Genomic DNA, 14,848 nt, shown 5'->3' with positions numbered 1-14,848 from the left:
CATCAGCACAGGCTTCGCAAGACACGAACGCTGTGGAAATGTGATCACACTACACAGCAGGCCCCTACTTGTTCCTTTGTGTTCCCTTTCCATCGCTGCTTGTGGACAAATGTTCCCTGCTCTCGCTTCACATCTTTTCAAATCTTTCTTTTTCACTCACTTCAGGCCATAAGTTGAATGCATTCTGAGTCTTAACAAGCTATTCGTTATTACGACTGCATGTTCTCTGGGGATATTACTGAGATCTACTGTGTGCACTTTGACTTCCAATGTGTTTTTGTAAGCCTTTCCTTCTTAAAGAGCCCCCTTCCCCTCTCTTTTCCACTGTCAGCTAATCTTTTTCTCTGCTCTGTATTTAGCAGCTTACTTTGTTTGTAAATGCCTATTTTGGCTGAGCCTGTGTCTGAATAGGCTAAACATTTTTGCTCCATGCTTCTGCCATTTGTCCCTCCTGTCCTTCTCTACTGTTGTGCACATCTAGGCTATGCATATTTAATAACTTCCTGAGATGTCATCTGAAGCTGCTCAGGTTACACTTGTACAGGCCAGACTAAAACCTCTCTGACATTCTACTGCATTAAATACATTTTAGTAGGTTAAATGTATCATGCCACTTAGTAGTTTTGTCCATGACGAAAGAATCTGTTTTCAGTTTTCGTAACTAATGTATTAACATTTGAATTCAGTCTTTCAGAGGAATTTCATGAAATCTGGTCAGTGTATATTAAAGATAGATATTACTGTAATGATCACTTTCCACTAATGACCACTTCAGTAACTCTATTCTCAAAACAGCCATTAAAATGACAATGATTTTGTTTTCAACCATGACTGTAACAACTACTCCACTAAGATAGGGCAGCTCTACCTCTTAAATGATTTGCATCTTTTCCAGGAAGATTTTATGACACTACACTACAATTATGATTCAGATACTAATTTTCAGCTATTTATAGTATACACACAAAAACTCTTTTTCGGGATGAAACCATAATCACACATCCAGCTGAGGGAATGTATTGGAGAGTATGGGGAGGAGAGCCTACAAGCCACAACTGCTAGAAGGGGCTAAGAGCTATGACAGCGCTTTAAAAGCAAGACTACAGTTCTGTCTGAAAACAACCCCGAGCCGTCTACCCTGTGATTTGACCAGACTAAAGACCTTGTGGACTGAATAGGTGACTAATATGGTCTCGGCTTTCTAGAGCCTCCAGCAGATTCAACGGCTCAGTCTTCCATATTATCAATCAACACCTATACAGTTGACCTGCGTACATCAGCAGCCTAAATGAAGGGAAGTGTCTGGGGGCTGTTTTCAGACCAGGCTCTCACCTGACCAAAGAAGTCTGGGAGCTGAGGAAAACAGAAAAATGCCCTTTACCAACCACTATTACTATCTTTAACCTCCCCCACATCTGATCTAATTTTTCAGTCTGTGCAATGTCAGGACAAGGTCAGGAGAATCCCAGTGAGGTAGTTTGTAGTGAGAATTAAATGGGTGATCCTAGTTCGTGCTTCATTTATGGGAATGAATTAAAACACACAAGGGGATTCCTTTGGTTTGTACACGTGGTCTTTGGCATTGCACAGAAAAATACCTAGCTGCAGTATGAAAGCACCAGCACCAGCAGAGCCCCCCAAAAAACGAAAAAACAAAACAGGTTATACCAGGTGGGGGTTCTCATCCAGTCCAATAGGGTGCCGATTCTCATTCAGTTGCAACAAAACACCCTTAATGGACTTTTTCTGAACACAGCGACAAAATTTGTTAAAACTAGTACAAAGATCTACTGTAATGACAAGAAGACTTTTCACTCCCTTCGCACTCTTTTAACAGACACAAATGCCAAACACAGTTTATTTTAAGTTTGTCTATTGTTTAGCAAAAGCTCCACGTAGGCATCATCACTTGTTCCTTATTTATGCACACACTGTGCCAGCAGCTGATACTGAGTGAGTCTCATTTATGTCTGCAGAATTAATGAAATCAGGACTTCTACACGAACATCAGGACTACTTTCTGATTTTCACATAATACGGCTTAATATATGAATACCTCACATTCACAATTCAAGGCAATGTACGAGACAGATTAAGCTTTCATTACCTGGATTCCTGGCTGTTCCCAGAAAAGAGGAATAGACCCACGGATCTGTATGAAGGATGAAACTCTGTCATCCAGGAAAATAACCTGTTCAAGACAAGACGAAAACTTGGTTAAGTTAATTTTGCAATGTGGCAAAATACCGGTTTGTTCCTTTAAAAAAAAAAAAAAAAAAAAAAAAATTCAAAAAACAGATTTTAAGGAAAGAATTGACAATTTAAACAGGTGACTTAAAATTCTCTGTGCAGTGCTAAAACCATATTTTGGACCAAAAGCCAGGGGCTTGGAAATTTATTACGCAAAGTTCCACATTTAAATTTTCAGTTCAGAAGTCCAGAACAACTAATGATAATGGAAAAACATTTTTATCAATACTCCTATAAATTTTAAGCAACACACATCCAAGTTAAAGATGGTCAGGATAGTAAAATCAGATTCTAAACTAGGGGGAGAAATGGCATTATTTGCCTGTAATTATTTGCATCAGTGTGAACCCTGAACTCGTGATTATATCCGAAATGTCACATCTCTTGTCGCTGGGTCTGCGCAAAACTGAAGCAGACACTGCTCAGACAGTAAATCCATACTTATTTCTGATTCAGACATTTTCTTACATCTACAGTTATTGTGGAAACTTTGCAATCGAGAAAATGACATGCATTCAGTATCTGCGATTTAGAACCTAATGCATGAACTCTGCAGTAACAACACAACGCTATCGCCAGCATTTAACATCGTCATGGCAGCAATGTCAATAATACATAAGCAACATTAAAAGCCACAATCACGAACAATCTCCTGCTATATAGTATATTCAACATCCCTTAAAATGTAATTAGCTATAAAAAAATATGACCTCATAATAGAAAATGTTACACTTTATGCCACATTATATTTATAACACAAGGTAAGGGCTGGGTCCAGATTCATTTGCCGTTTAATCCAATTCTGGACTTTGGGATGCACTAGGCTATCAAAACCACAGTGACTGACCACACTAACCAGTGACAATACAATACTTTCTAACACAAATTCCTGCAGTTACTACTGCATGTCTGAAGCTTGTAATGTTCAACTTCCATTCTGACTTTGAGAGACAGATGTTGAGTGACCTCTATGTAAATTCTAAAAGCAGCAAAATAGTGTAGTTGAACTGCATTATACTGTGTGATAATTGTCGTAGTTCCAGTTATTGTGTCCCTCCTGGAGCCATATATTTACTCAAACGGGAACCATAAAAAGGGAACGTGTAATCTATTATTTTTTCACAATGAAGAACTGAAAATTAGACTTGCATTTTCAAATATACACGTCTTCTGATAATTTGCTGAGAGCAATAAAATATACACACCTGTGAGACAATTAACTATTACTGCAAAGTAAAAGTCATTTACACTAGAGTGTCAACACTTAATCAGTGTGATAATATATTATTACCATTATCATGTTTTTTAATTGTTATAAAAACAACAAAACCTCAGGACCCTGTGGGGCCCATACCATCTGTTTTGGGAGAGTCTTGTTCAAAATCAATTCCAGACTAATCAGATGCCTCTCAAAAGGCATTGTATAATGGATGATAATCTAAACATCTAAAGTGACTAAACATTTGCACAGTACTGCACTAATATTACCTTTTGCAGTATCATATAACATTTTCCAGTATTAGAAGTACTGATATTTTGTAATGGCATTAGTACTGTTAACACTGCATTAACAATGTGAATCTATGAATAAATATGTATGATTCATTTTATAAAAAAAATAAACTGACTAAAGCTTTTTGAGTGTGAAGAATATATCTGTTGCTGCCTTCTGCTCTGTGGCAGCATTACATCTTTAAAGCACAATCTGCCTGACAAAAACTGTACAAAAAAAAAAAAGTGATTCACCTGTTCAGTCTCTACAAAGTTCGCCACCTGTCCATCGTCATTCGTTCCTCGGACATTGAATCGAGTACCAGCTCGCTCTGAGCTGAGGCGGGAGAAGATGCAGGCCTTGGCCTGTTTGTGCCCTGCATAGATGGTCCTGATCTCCACACCGCCACACATCAGCCTCAGCAGCCAGTCATCACAGTTTACTCCGTAATGTTTTAGGTGCAGGTGCAGAGATTGGTTCCTGTTGATTCAGATACAACAGTAACCACACAAATCTTAGTTGCAAATCACACAATCCCACATATCACACATTTGACAGAAACTAATATTTCTCAATTGTAAGACTGTGTACATGTTTCATATCTACTCCTTCAGATATTATTAAAGTCAAACTCCTGCCTATAAGTGTGTATATAACCTTGGAATAGTGACAATTTCATGCCCCTACCAAAAGAAGCGGTTATCTGTGGTGTCTTCTAGGATCCTGCGATGTGCATTGAGACTCAAGTCCATGCTGATTCCAGTGGCAGACCAGGCAAAGTAGAAGTGTCCTGAGTTAAGGACTTTTCGCACCTCAGCAATCCGGTCTTCATCTCCTGGGTCATTCTTCAGGGAAATAAAGTCCGTCTGTGTGACCCTGAAAACCTCTGAATCCTGCACCTTGCCCACAGAGCTGCATCCTGTCACAACCACGAGACTGTGAAGCATGGAGTCACCTGCAGACAAAAGGTGGCATATGAATACAAAAAATATTTATGTATGGTGTATTTTGAAAAAAAAAAGGAAAAAAGCAAGCAGTTAGTAAAAGCAATAATAAAACATGGAAAAACATTCGGCCTTACAAGGGGGGAAAAAATGGATAATTAAATGTTGATGCCAATCCTTAACAGAAAATCACCAGCCAGTCAAATCTTAGCCATCTACAACACTGAGCTTTAATCTTTAAACTGCTTTTTCCTTGTTGTGATAACAAGAGCCTTCAAGGTCATATTGAGGGAAGGTAAAGCAGCTTAGAAGTAAGCAGCAACAGGGCCACAAACCAGAGGGTCTTCACAGTCACATGAACATAGAGCTCAAAACCTGGATTGGACCTAGTCAGGAGGCAACAAACAGAAAATATTTTTTTTCTTACCCAAGTTCAAGCGAAGGACGCCCAGAATTCCATAGGCATCAACAATCTTGCTGTATGTATTTTTAATGGCCTCCTTCTCTGCTGCCGCTAGAAGACGAAAAAAGTAACAAAATGTAAGGAAAATACTGATAGCATTCTCCCTTGAACTTTAAATTAAACATGCCTGTGACTTAATCTCTGCACAGACTCATATCAATCTCTAAATATTCAAGAATAAATCTATTGTAGTGGGTGTAAAGACAATCTAAATTATTTGTTGTTACAGTGTATTCAGACAAAATGCCTTACACAAAACGGCAACAGCGCCTGATTCAAACATGAGGCATTCCTCCCTGGTCCTAGTTTCCACTATGACACTGTAAGGTGGTGGATCCAGCTTGTGGTAAATGCGATATCCCTTGCTGAAGGCCATTGCTGCTCCAAGATGAAAAAACTGTTATGACCTGGAAAGCAAAAACAATGGTTGACAGCAGATCCATCAAGAGATATTCTCAACCAGACACAACATCTGCAATTTGATGGAAACAATGTCAGAGCCTCTGTTTATTATTGATGGAGAGATGACCTATAACCCGATCAATAAGCACTTGCTTATGTCATTACACTTTGTGTAGCATAGCTTGTATACCTAAAGGCTTTTGAAAGACAAATTAAGAATACACGTACACTTTTCTGACTATGGATAATCCGATTTTTAGGTTTCATTTAATCATTTTCTAAAGAATCCCATGACATTACTAAATAAGGAAATCTATCAACTAAGTAGGGAATAAATTGCGTGATCCGGAAAGACTGGGAAACTTATATTGCGAAATGCAAAGCCTAATACGCTATCAAATGCCGACATAGCTAAGGCCCACACCTATGACAAACTAATGTACATTTAAAGTGAATATCGCAGGTAACTGGTGATTATGAGCATCAGTGGCAACGAGACCGATAACGGCAGTTAGCAGTCAGGCCGGGTAACTGAAATATCATCCATCCTGACTCGGACAGTCACGACTACATATCGCAACTGCAGAAGGCGAAGCTAACGCTAGCCAGCTTAACCGTCAGCTAGCTTCAATGCTAGATCTTGTGCGATTGGAGACCAGCAAAGAAAACGAGAGAGATAAAACTATGAATCGAAAGTAGCTTAGTGTCTTTCACCTATCTAACGCTAGCTGGTAACGTTAGCTAAATTAGCTAGATTAATCACAGGGACGGCTATGATTCGCTAGCTTACAATATTTTGATGGTGGTTCTACCTGCACGTCCGGGATGATAAGCTGTCAGTTACTCACGGACACAATTGAGAAACTCGACCATTTAAATAATATGCATCTGTATATTTATTTGCATATCTGCTTTACCTTACAACCGCCGGGTGTAGTTTAAATAAAAACAGAGGAAGGACAACATATCTCGTCTTACCGTCTCCCCTGCCGGGTTGTTACTCCGCTGTCACAACAAAATCCTTCCCGGTATGTTGGCAGAATGGTACATTCCGGCGCAAAGCACGCCTACCTCACGCTACCGTAATACCTTTTTAAAAAAACTACAGTCTCGGCATTTAAACAATATCTCTACATTTAAAGTACAAAAATAAACATTTTGCACAACAAATCCAGAGGATGTCGATGGGAGATCATTTAAAAACAGGTTACTAAGCAGTAATACCGGCACAGAAAGTCACAAAATGTTCTCGTCCACTTTTATTTATGATTGACAGGTGGTCTGATCAAATAAGCGCTTCCTTGAAAAGCTGTATTCCAATCAAGTGGCAGGAGGCGGGATCTAGACGTTTTGTAACGTCGCACATTTGTGTATAAAACAAGAGAAGCTACCCAGCTCGTATTCACAATACTGTCTGGGTTTTATTTAGCTGAAACAACATGATGCATGCGACTATTTAAATAGGTAGGTGCTCTACTGTGTTGTCTTTCTAGCACGTTAGATTTAAATAGAATAAAGACTGAATTGTGTTGTTTTGGTGGTTTCTGTAAATAGTGATCCGACCTTGCCCATCCTGCAAGATAGCTGCTGCGTTCACAGAACAAGGTTATAATCTTATATTCTACGTTTTGTTTCAACCTGTCAAGCAATGTCGGATCTATAATTTAGTACGTGCAATCTGATGATCACAAAAACAAAAACAACCAAACAATTATCTTTATACTTCCACGTAGACTCTTTGTTGTTACTTACTAATACTGTTGTTTTTAAAGAGGAGTTTGGTAGTTTGCACTGTTTAGTCTACACACTATGTCTGACTAAAGCCTGCAAGACTAGAGAAGTCTTTATTGAGGTGTTTGATATTCTAGTTCATTTTTTAACTGTAGAATAAAATTGCAGTCATATTTTAGAGATCTGGCCTATTATTTTATTAGTAGTATTTTTATCCTATCTGTCTTCATCTTCATCTCTAAATGTGTTCTGTTTATTTCTTCTTTCAGGGAGTTTTTCCAGACCCCTAAAATGAAGGGTCTTTTCCTTGTGGAGCCTCTGGTGGCCCTGTATGCGTTTTCCAGTTTTCTCATCTACCCGCTCGTCCAGCAGTATGTGTATCGGAGACTCTGGCAACAGCTGACCAACACCACCTATCCCATCTTTGACAACGCCTCCAGATGTGCAGAAAACAGCAGCAGCAACCACTCACTCCATCATGAGGTAGGTCTTAATCGCTGGATGTAAGGGAGCATTCATTTAAAGAGGATTCTCAAGGAAGAGTATATGGAACAACTGTGTTTTATGTCCCCTCTGCTGAAACAAGTTAACAATTCATGTGCTCTGCAAGAGTTTTAGGCACTTAAGACTAAGAGAGGACTCTCTTTAGGACTAATACACTGCTTAACCCTTTGATGCACAGTGTGAGTCAGGAGATACCCATTTTCTATTGGATTTGGGTCACTTTTGACCCACGTTGTGCATCAAAGGGTTACACTGTGTTAAGCCGGAAAAAAAAAGCCTTTGCCTTCAGCACATGACTAATTTATTTAATTTTTAATACTTTTAGGTTTCATACTTGGCAGGTAGGTTTTTCCAAGAATCTCGTAGAACTTGCTCTTCGGTAAATTTAACTCATTTCAGTTGCTGCCTACTGTAATCCTAGATGAACATAAAGTGAAGCTTAGATCAGGTTTCTGTGGGGTTTATACCACCTTTTCCTTCTTGTCAGAAAAGATAGTTATTGTTCACTCTGGCTGTTTGTTGTTATTTGCATGAGTGGCAAAATGAATTTGGGAACAAACAGATGCCTCCATGATAGATCTGATAGATAAATATCTAAGCATATAAAGTGCCTAACACGTACACACAGTACAGTACCGATATTAACTTTCCCAGTATTACAGAATAACATTTTCGGTAAAAGATGATCTGAAATTTTGTCATGGTATTAATACTGTCAATGTCAGAAAATGTGACGCTGACTCATTCACTGTTGTGTCATTATTATTTGATTGTGGTAATGGAAAACAAACTGTATTTCTGACAGCAAGTAGATCATCAAAGCATACCCCATTAAAAGTAGGATTTGAAGAAATAAACTCCTGAAAGGACTCATAATTTGTCAATTTTCAGCATGTATTTATAGAAGAAGAATGAAACACAAGAGAGAAGTGAAAACATACACAGACTGAGAAAACCGGTTTTGACTGAAAAAGTCACCCGTGCACCTGTTAGCTTTGTTCCCTTTTGTTCTGAGCAAGAAACCCTCAAAGTTCTTTCATTTTTTTTTGTTGTATTTCATGGTACTAGAGTGTCACTTTCTCGTTTAATTTATATCATTGACAGAGAGTTGCCACGTTCATTTTTTTCCTCCTCTAAGACCTGTTATTGCAGTTGATTTCGTATACTAAGGTGTCAACCACCGATTACTAAACAACACTTTCTCTGTCTGTTTTTCCAGGAGGTACAGAGGCAGGCGTCTCTCTTCTCCCTTTACTCAGAGCTGCTCTCTACTGTTCCATCTTTGGTCGTCACTCTCATGCTGGTGGCCTACAGCGACCGGGGAGGACGTAAAATCACCATCATCATGCCTTTGATCGGCACATTGATCTACACCTTAACCTTCCTGACTGTGTCCTACTTTGAGCTCAACATCTATTTGCTCATCGGCTCCTCACTTCTCAGTTCTCTGTTTGGTGGTTTGGGCACATTTCTCGGCGGCTGTTTTGCCTATATAGCGGATTTGTGCGAGGATGGTCGTCAGAAGACGCTGCGTATGGCTGGAGTGGACATGATGATCGGTCTGTTGTCCGGAGTGGCTGCAATATCAACAGGCTACTTCCTGAGAGCTGCAGGCTTCAACTGGCCTTTCCTAACCTCTGCAATGTGCCAGTGTCTGAATCTACTCTATGCAATTTTTATCCTAGAAGAGACTGTGAAGAAGGCTCCCACTGGTAGCGTCGTTTTAGATAGGCCTCCTCAGCATTCGGCCATAAAACAGATGTTCTTGGGGGTCTACTACATGTTTGCACGGGCCAGCTGCAGGTGTAAAACTGTTTTGGCCCTCCTCATGACCATCTTTACCAGCTTCTCCTTTGCGTATACAGGTGGAATCTCGCCAGTGACACTCTATGAGCTCAATGAGCCGCTGTGTTGGAGTGAGATTTTGATCGGCTATGGCTCAGCACTGTCCACCACAGTGTTCCTGGTCAGTTTTGTGGGAGTGTCAGCATTCACATATTGTGGTGTGCCACAGCTGCTCATTGTCCTGCTGGGGATCCTGTCTGTCGCATCAGGCATGGTGCTCGCAGCGTTTGCCAAGACAACTTTACTGATGTTTATAGGTGAGGAAAAAAATGACTGCTGATTATACAAATAATGTACAGCAGTTTCTACTGTTCTGCAAAGTGAAAAAAAATGACCCAAGCCTTGTCAGGCGGTTTTTTACAGAGAACAAAATCCACCTTCCTCATTCTGTGTAATCATCTATATTTATATATTTCTCTGATGTTGCCGTCTGACTTAAGTCTTCTGAATTAGGGAAATTAATGTACTTCAATCTAATCTTTAATCATCTAAATAAGTATGTAGACGACTCAAATTAGTTTCAGATAAAGTTTTAAGTGTATTTTTTGCATAGTACAAAGACTGGATTTTGTCCCATGGAACTATGTAAGAAAGTATGTTTTGACGTTTATTTTTAACAGAATTGCTGATTACAAAGAACATGTTTTAGTGTTTCTTCTGGGGACTTGACTATTTTATTTAAGGCAAGTAGGTCTAAAAATACAAGACATATATTAAAAATAAGAGATATGTTGGCACCAGAAAATATTGAAAAAAGCACATAAAACAGAGTAATAACCCCATAGAAACATTACAGGCTCATTGCACGGGTTACTGATTAACAAAAGCAAGCTATAGAATGGCTTTGCAAGGTGTAAAAGTGCTACTATAGTTACAGTATCTTTTATTAGGTTATTGCATTACAAGCATATAAGGCAATATAACCATGATGTATTATCACTGCTTTGTTTATTTTAATTATCTTGTAGCCCATATCTAAATGAGAGGACTTAACTCTATGAAAAAAAATAATTTCTGTTTTCCAAACATAACCTTTGATTACTCAGATATATTAATTTACCTTAATTTTGATGCATGCATTTACAATTCCATGTGGTTTAATTATGACTGCTGCCATATGATGCATAATGTGATTTCAGTCTTTTGTTATTTTTCTACCACAGTGAGGATCCCAATGCTTCTGTCGATCATGCCTTTCCCTGTTCTACGCTCCATGATCTCAAAGATCGTCTCAAAGTCTGAGCAGGGTAAGTGGGTTTAGGACTCTTCATGAACTGTAGCACCGTGCCTGTGTTTGTAGAGTCAGAGTCCAGTGAACAGCTGCCTGTCCCAGCAATTTAAGGGTGCACTTCAAAACAAAACACTCCAAGTTTCTGTTCCTCTTAGCAAAGAATCTTGAAATTAAACTGCTCAATTTTTAGTATCACTTGTTGTTATTAATTCTTAATTTTTCCTCTCTCCTGGTTGTGTTTTTTTCACAGGCGCCCTGTTTGCTTGTCTTTCCTTTCTGGAGAGTTTAACCAATAATGTATCCGCAGCAGTCTTTAGCAGTGTTTATGCTGCCACAGTAGCATGGTACCCAGGCTTCGTCTTCCTGTTGTCTGCAGGACTCTGTGCCATTCCTTTGTTTGTCCTGGGGTAAGTTAATTATTTTGCCAATCTACCTGTCAGCCCTAAATCATATGTGTGCAAATATTTTACATAATTAAACCATGCGCTTATAAATATTCCAGATTAATTTCCTGTTGCATCAGCCAGGCATTACTAGTTTCCATTCATTTCATTTGGCCATAAAATAAACCTGTAGCCACCTAAAACATGCTTGAGAGAGATCATTCACTGCAAGCCCCTTATTATTTTTAAGTCGTGTCATAGCGTGTTGCAAACAGTAACTGTTCTCCATTTTCAAAACTCTATGGTCAGCAATATATTCAAAGTACCATCCAAAACTCATGACGGTATAGTGTCCTGCTAATAAGATTATGTTCATGTTGTACAATGGCTGAAGGGGAGAAACTTTCGTTCAAAGTTAATTTTATAGTCTACATTAAAAAGCACAGCAGGTTATGATGGAGCTTCAGGTGTAGAGTTACACTTTGTGGATGGAGTTGAATTACAAACACCTCTTCTTTCTGCTAAGTCACTGTTTTCTTTTGCTGAACTAGAAGGGAGGAAAGCATTGCTTGACTAAGAATAGAAAAATACTCAGTTCCTCATCCATTGTTCAACTTCCTTCACTGAGCAATTTCTCTCTTTGTATATTGATATTAATCCCTAACTTGTGCATAAACAATCGACACTGGTGCTGTTTTACAATAAAATGAGGAGGCCATGAGGGGATTCTTATCTTTCGTACACTGCGTTCTTACATTTCTGTTGTTGTCCCTGAGTTGACGGAATAGTGCTGCTTAGTCAGCGTGGAAGGTGTAGCGTGATTCGTTAAACTCCTAGAACGAGTCCACTTCTGTCACATGCCCTCCTCCTTCTGTTGCACTGTGGTTGGTTGTAGAATAACAAAGTCACTGGTTCAGCAATCTCAGTCTAACACCAACAAAAAAAACTGTTTTGTTGACTGCAAGCAGTTTTTTTTTTATCTGAGTCATGTACAGCATCGTCATGACTTGCTACCAGCAAGATTTTGTCAGGGAAAAATACAAAAAATCATTCATCACCGATTGAACCCAACCTAACTAAATGCACATCTTTAGATCCCTATTCCATTTGTCCAGTATTCCTTTGGAGAAAAGAGATAACCAGGAAGTTTCCACAAAACTGAGGGTGCATTTTGTACTCTATTGTGTGCATGCACCAGGTGATAAAAAAAGACAGGACATGTCTTTTTTTCTACCTGATCTGATTGAAACTTCAGTCCAATTGCAACAGTCAATTTTGATAAGTAAAAATATTTGGGATAGAAATGTGTCAAGTTCAGGAAACCTGATGCAAGTGTGCAGGAAGGCTGACACTGCAGGGTGGACATGCCTTGTTTAGTTGGAAGTGATAACAGTGATGTATCCCATTTTTTTTCTGCTTCTCTCACATTATTCTCTTCACATTACAGGGTGGTGGGTCTGATTGGAACAGATGTTGCCAAAGAGGACAAAAGTCCAGAGCCTTCAGTTTCAGAGGAGGAGAATCCTGTTGGAGATCAGAATGACTGCAATCGTCTCATTAGCTAAGCCGCATGGACTACCAAAACCTCACTAGCACTTTGTACATTTATTTTAAGATACTTTTTCCAAAAGTACCTCAAAAACTCGTGTTTTTAGTACAATAATGCAGATTATAGTTACACCTCTCATTTTTGTTGCCGTGCTTCTTTATGTTGTAGCAGACGGGTTTGATTACAGCATTCTTTTAAAAATATATTACATTTGCAAAGTTGTTGGATTTGTCAATATGGTAGCATAAATAGGTTAAAAAAAACCTTCTCAATGAAGGAATATTGAAGAGATTTGACATCCAATTTATCTATCAGGTCTTCAGGTAAGAAAAATTTCTGAGCACTCTCAGACATATTATATATTGTAGTTATTATTGTTATATTAATATGTTGTCAAATGTGTTTATTGTGAGAAAATGATTTTAAATGAGTGGTTTTCAGAGTTACAGGTAACACACCTTTTGTATTTTTGCCTCTCAGGTCTAGTGCAATGTTTGTCTATGTGTTTACAAAGTCATCCTTTATCACTCTAAGAATAGGTGAGGACTATAATTCTAGAAAATGACGGTAATGAGTTCAAATTAATGACATATTATTAAAAACTAAATTTTTTACTTTTATTTTGTATTCTGAGTCGGCTTCTCTTGGCTACTGGCATATATGTGAAAACTGCATATATGTGCATTTTTGCCTAAATAACACACAGAGAGTTTATCATAAAATCATATAGGCCATTATGTGGCCAAACTGAATGTACGCAATGAAATACTCATTTGACTGGTGAATGTCTATAAGATTTTAAGGAAAACTTGCCACTTGATAGACTATAAATAATAATAAGTTGCCATATGACCACTCACAAAACCCGGAATTCTCCTTGTATGATATTGCTTGCCTTGTTGTATGTCACAAGTAGCTATGTTTAACCAGCATTTTCTAAACATTTTGTCAATGTCATAAACAAGCTACCATAATTTTGTATCCAAGCAGATCACACATCATACTAGCTTTGCAGCACGATTGACACTGACATTGACAGACAAAACTGTGTAGTAGCTTAGGATATTCAACCTCAAATCTGTACTTTTTATTACTTTTTTTTCAGAAGGCGAGTTGAAGTACTTCATTTCATTCATTCTTGGACACCTGGGAAGCTGATTTTTGCTTTATTTTCAGGTTATTTGAATACCATGGAGATCAAGAGTGCCAGCAAAGCCCTGAGAAGCAGAAGCAATGTTTATGACACTTATTTCAGAAGTTTTTCCTTTGGTTAAATTTTTTTTTTCTATTAGGCAGGACCAAGGACGGGTCTACAGTGACAATGAGAGACTTTTGTTTGGCCATGGAGCAGCTCCTCTTACATTAGGTCTTGGCTGAATGAGCATAGCCTTTCGTGTGCCAGACATACAGGAATGCATATTGAACGCTCTCTGGAAAAATAACAATGTTGAGCACAATTGTGGTATTTCATAAAATGCCAGTAGCCACAAGAAACCAAATCACACAGAAAAATAAAGCAAGGATATGTTCTTGTTCTACAATAAAGATTGATTTAAACTCATTACCGTCTGTTTTCCTCCCAAAAGGCATTTATAGCCTCCCCCTACTAAGAAGGTAATTCATGCAAAACATCAAATATGCAGCGTGCCATAAATTTTGATGACTATATAAAATTGCCTAAAACAAATGCAATTTTGATGTATTTTACTCATTTAAGCTGAAAAACAACATACAGGTGTGTGTGTAAAGAGTGTGAAACAAACCAAACTGGTTAAGCAAGTTAACCACAGGACATGGAAAAAGTTGTTCAAGGAACTAGGTGGTGCTTTCAAAGAAATTAATTGTCTCTGCAGCTCAAATGTTTATGGTCGTTGCCAGACCTCATTGTTTGTGATCTACAAAATGGTGATCTAAATAACATGATGGGACTTTAGGTCTTCCTGTTACCTGCTGAAACCACCACTAATGGAGGTTTATGAGCTGCCCTCTAACATCACGACATCAATAACTCAGTTAAGAATAGGCAAGGAAGTTTCCTTTCCAATGATCAAGTG

General features: G+C 38.5%; 2 protein-coding genes across 17 annotated transcripts in view; one reads left to right on the top strand and one right to left on the bottom strand.

The window, feature by feature from the left end:
• The window catches only part of synj1 (synaptojanin 1), a 29,531-nt gene extending 22,983 nt beyond the window's left edge, over window positions 1-6,548 (bottom strand). For 10 of the 15 annotated variants that reach the window (XM_035953307.2, XM_055017555.1, XM_035953311.2 and 7 more), the window contains exons 1-7: window positions 6,530-6,548; window positions 5,402-5,556; window positions 5,114-5,200; window positions 4,430-4,697; window positions 3,997-4,222; window positions 2,108-2,191; window positions 1,669-1,746 (exon numbers count right to left, since the gene is read on the bottom strand). In XM_035953307.2, coding sequence (XP_035809200.2) covers window positions 1,669-1,746; window positions 2,108-2,191; window positions 3,997-4,222; window positions 4,430-4,697; window positions 5,114-5,200; window positions 5,402-5,525 — 867 coding nt within the window. In that variant the 5' untranslated portion in view covers window positions 5,526-5,556; window positions 6,530-6,548. Of the gene's footprint in view, window positions 1-1,668; window positions 1,747-2,107; window positions 2,192-3,996; window positions 4,223-4,429; window positions 4,698-5,113; window positions 5,201-5,401; window positions 5,557-6,468; window positions 6,490-6,529 lie in introns of those variants that run through there. The other 5 variants (XM_035953312.2, XM_023281250.3, XM_035953316.2 and 2 more) reach the window with 2 other exon arrangements.
• A 337-nt stretch (window positions 6,549-6,885) lies between these two features.
• slc46a3 (solute carrier family 46 member 3) lies at window positions 6,886-14,481 on the top strand. 2 transcript variants are annotated; one of them, XM_023281260.3, is made up of 7 exons: window positions 6,909-7,015; window positions 7,106-7,156; window positions 7,552-7,765; window positions 9,006-9,888; window positions 10,795-10,878; window positions 11,113-11,269; window positions 12,693-14,481. In XM_023281260.3, exons 3-7 carry the CDS (start codon window positions 7,574-7,576, stop codon window positions 12,808-12,810), a joined length of 1,434 nt encoding a protein of 477 aa, XP_023137028.2. In that variant the 5' UTR covers window positions 6,909-7,015; window positions 7,106-7,156; window positions 7,552-7,573; the 3' UTR covers window positions 12,811-14,481. The 2 variants fall into 2 exon arrangements, with proteins under 2 accessions (XP_023137029.2, XP_023137028.2); XM_023281261.3 differs by lacking the exon at window positions 7,106-7,156 and having other exon boundaries at window positions 6,886-7,015.
• Window positions 14,482-14,848: the final 367 nt, after the last annotated feature.

The sequence above is a fragment of the Amphiprion ocellaris genome, chromosome 14, assembly GCF_022539595.1.
Source record: "Amphiprion ocellaris isolate individual 3 ecotype Okinawa chromosome 14, ASM2253959v1, whole genome shotgun sequence".
Classification (NCBI taxonomy): Eukaryota; Metazoa; Chordata; class Actinopteri; family Pomacentridae; genus Amphiprion; species Amphiprion ocellaris.
This window is presented reverse-complemented; position numbering and strand designations above follow the sequence as displayed.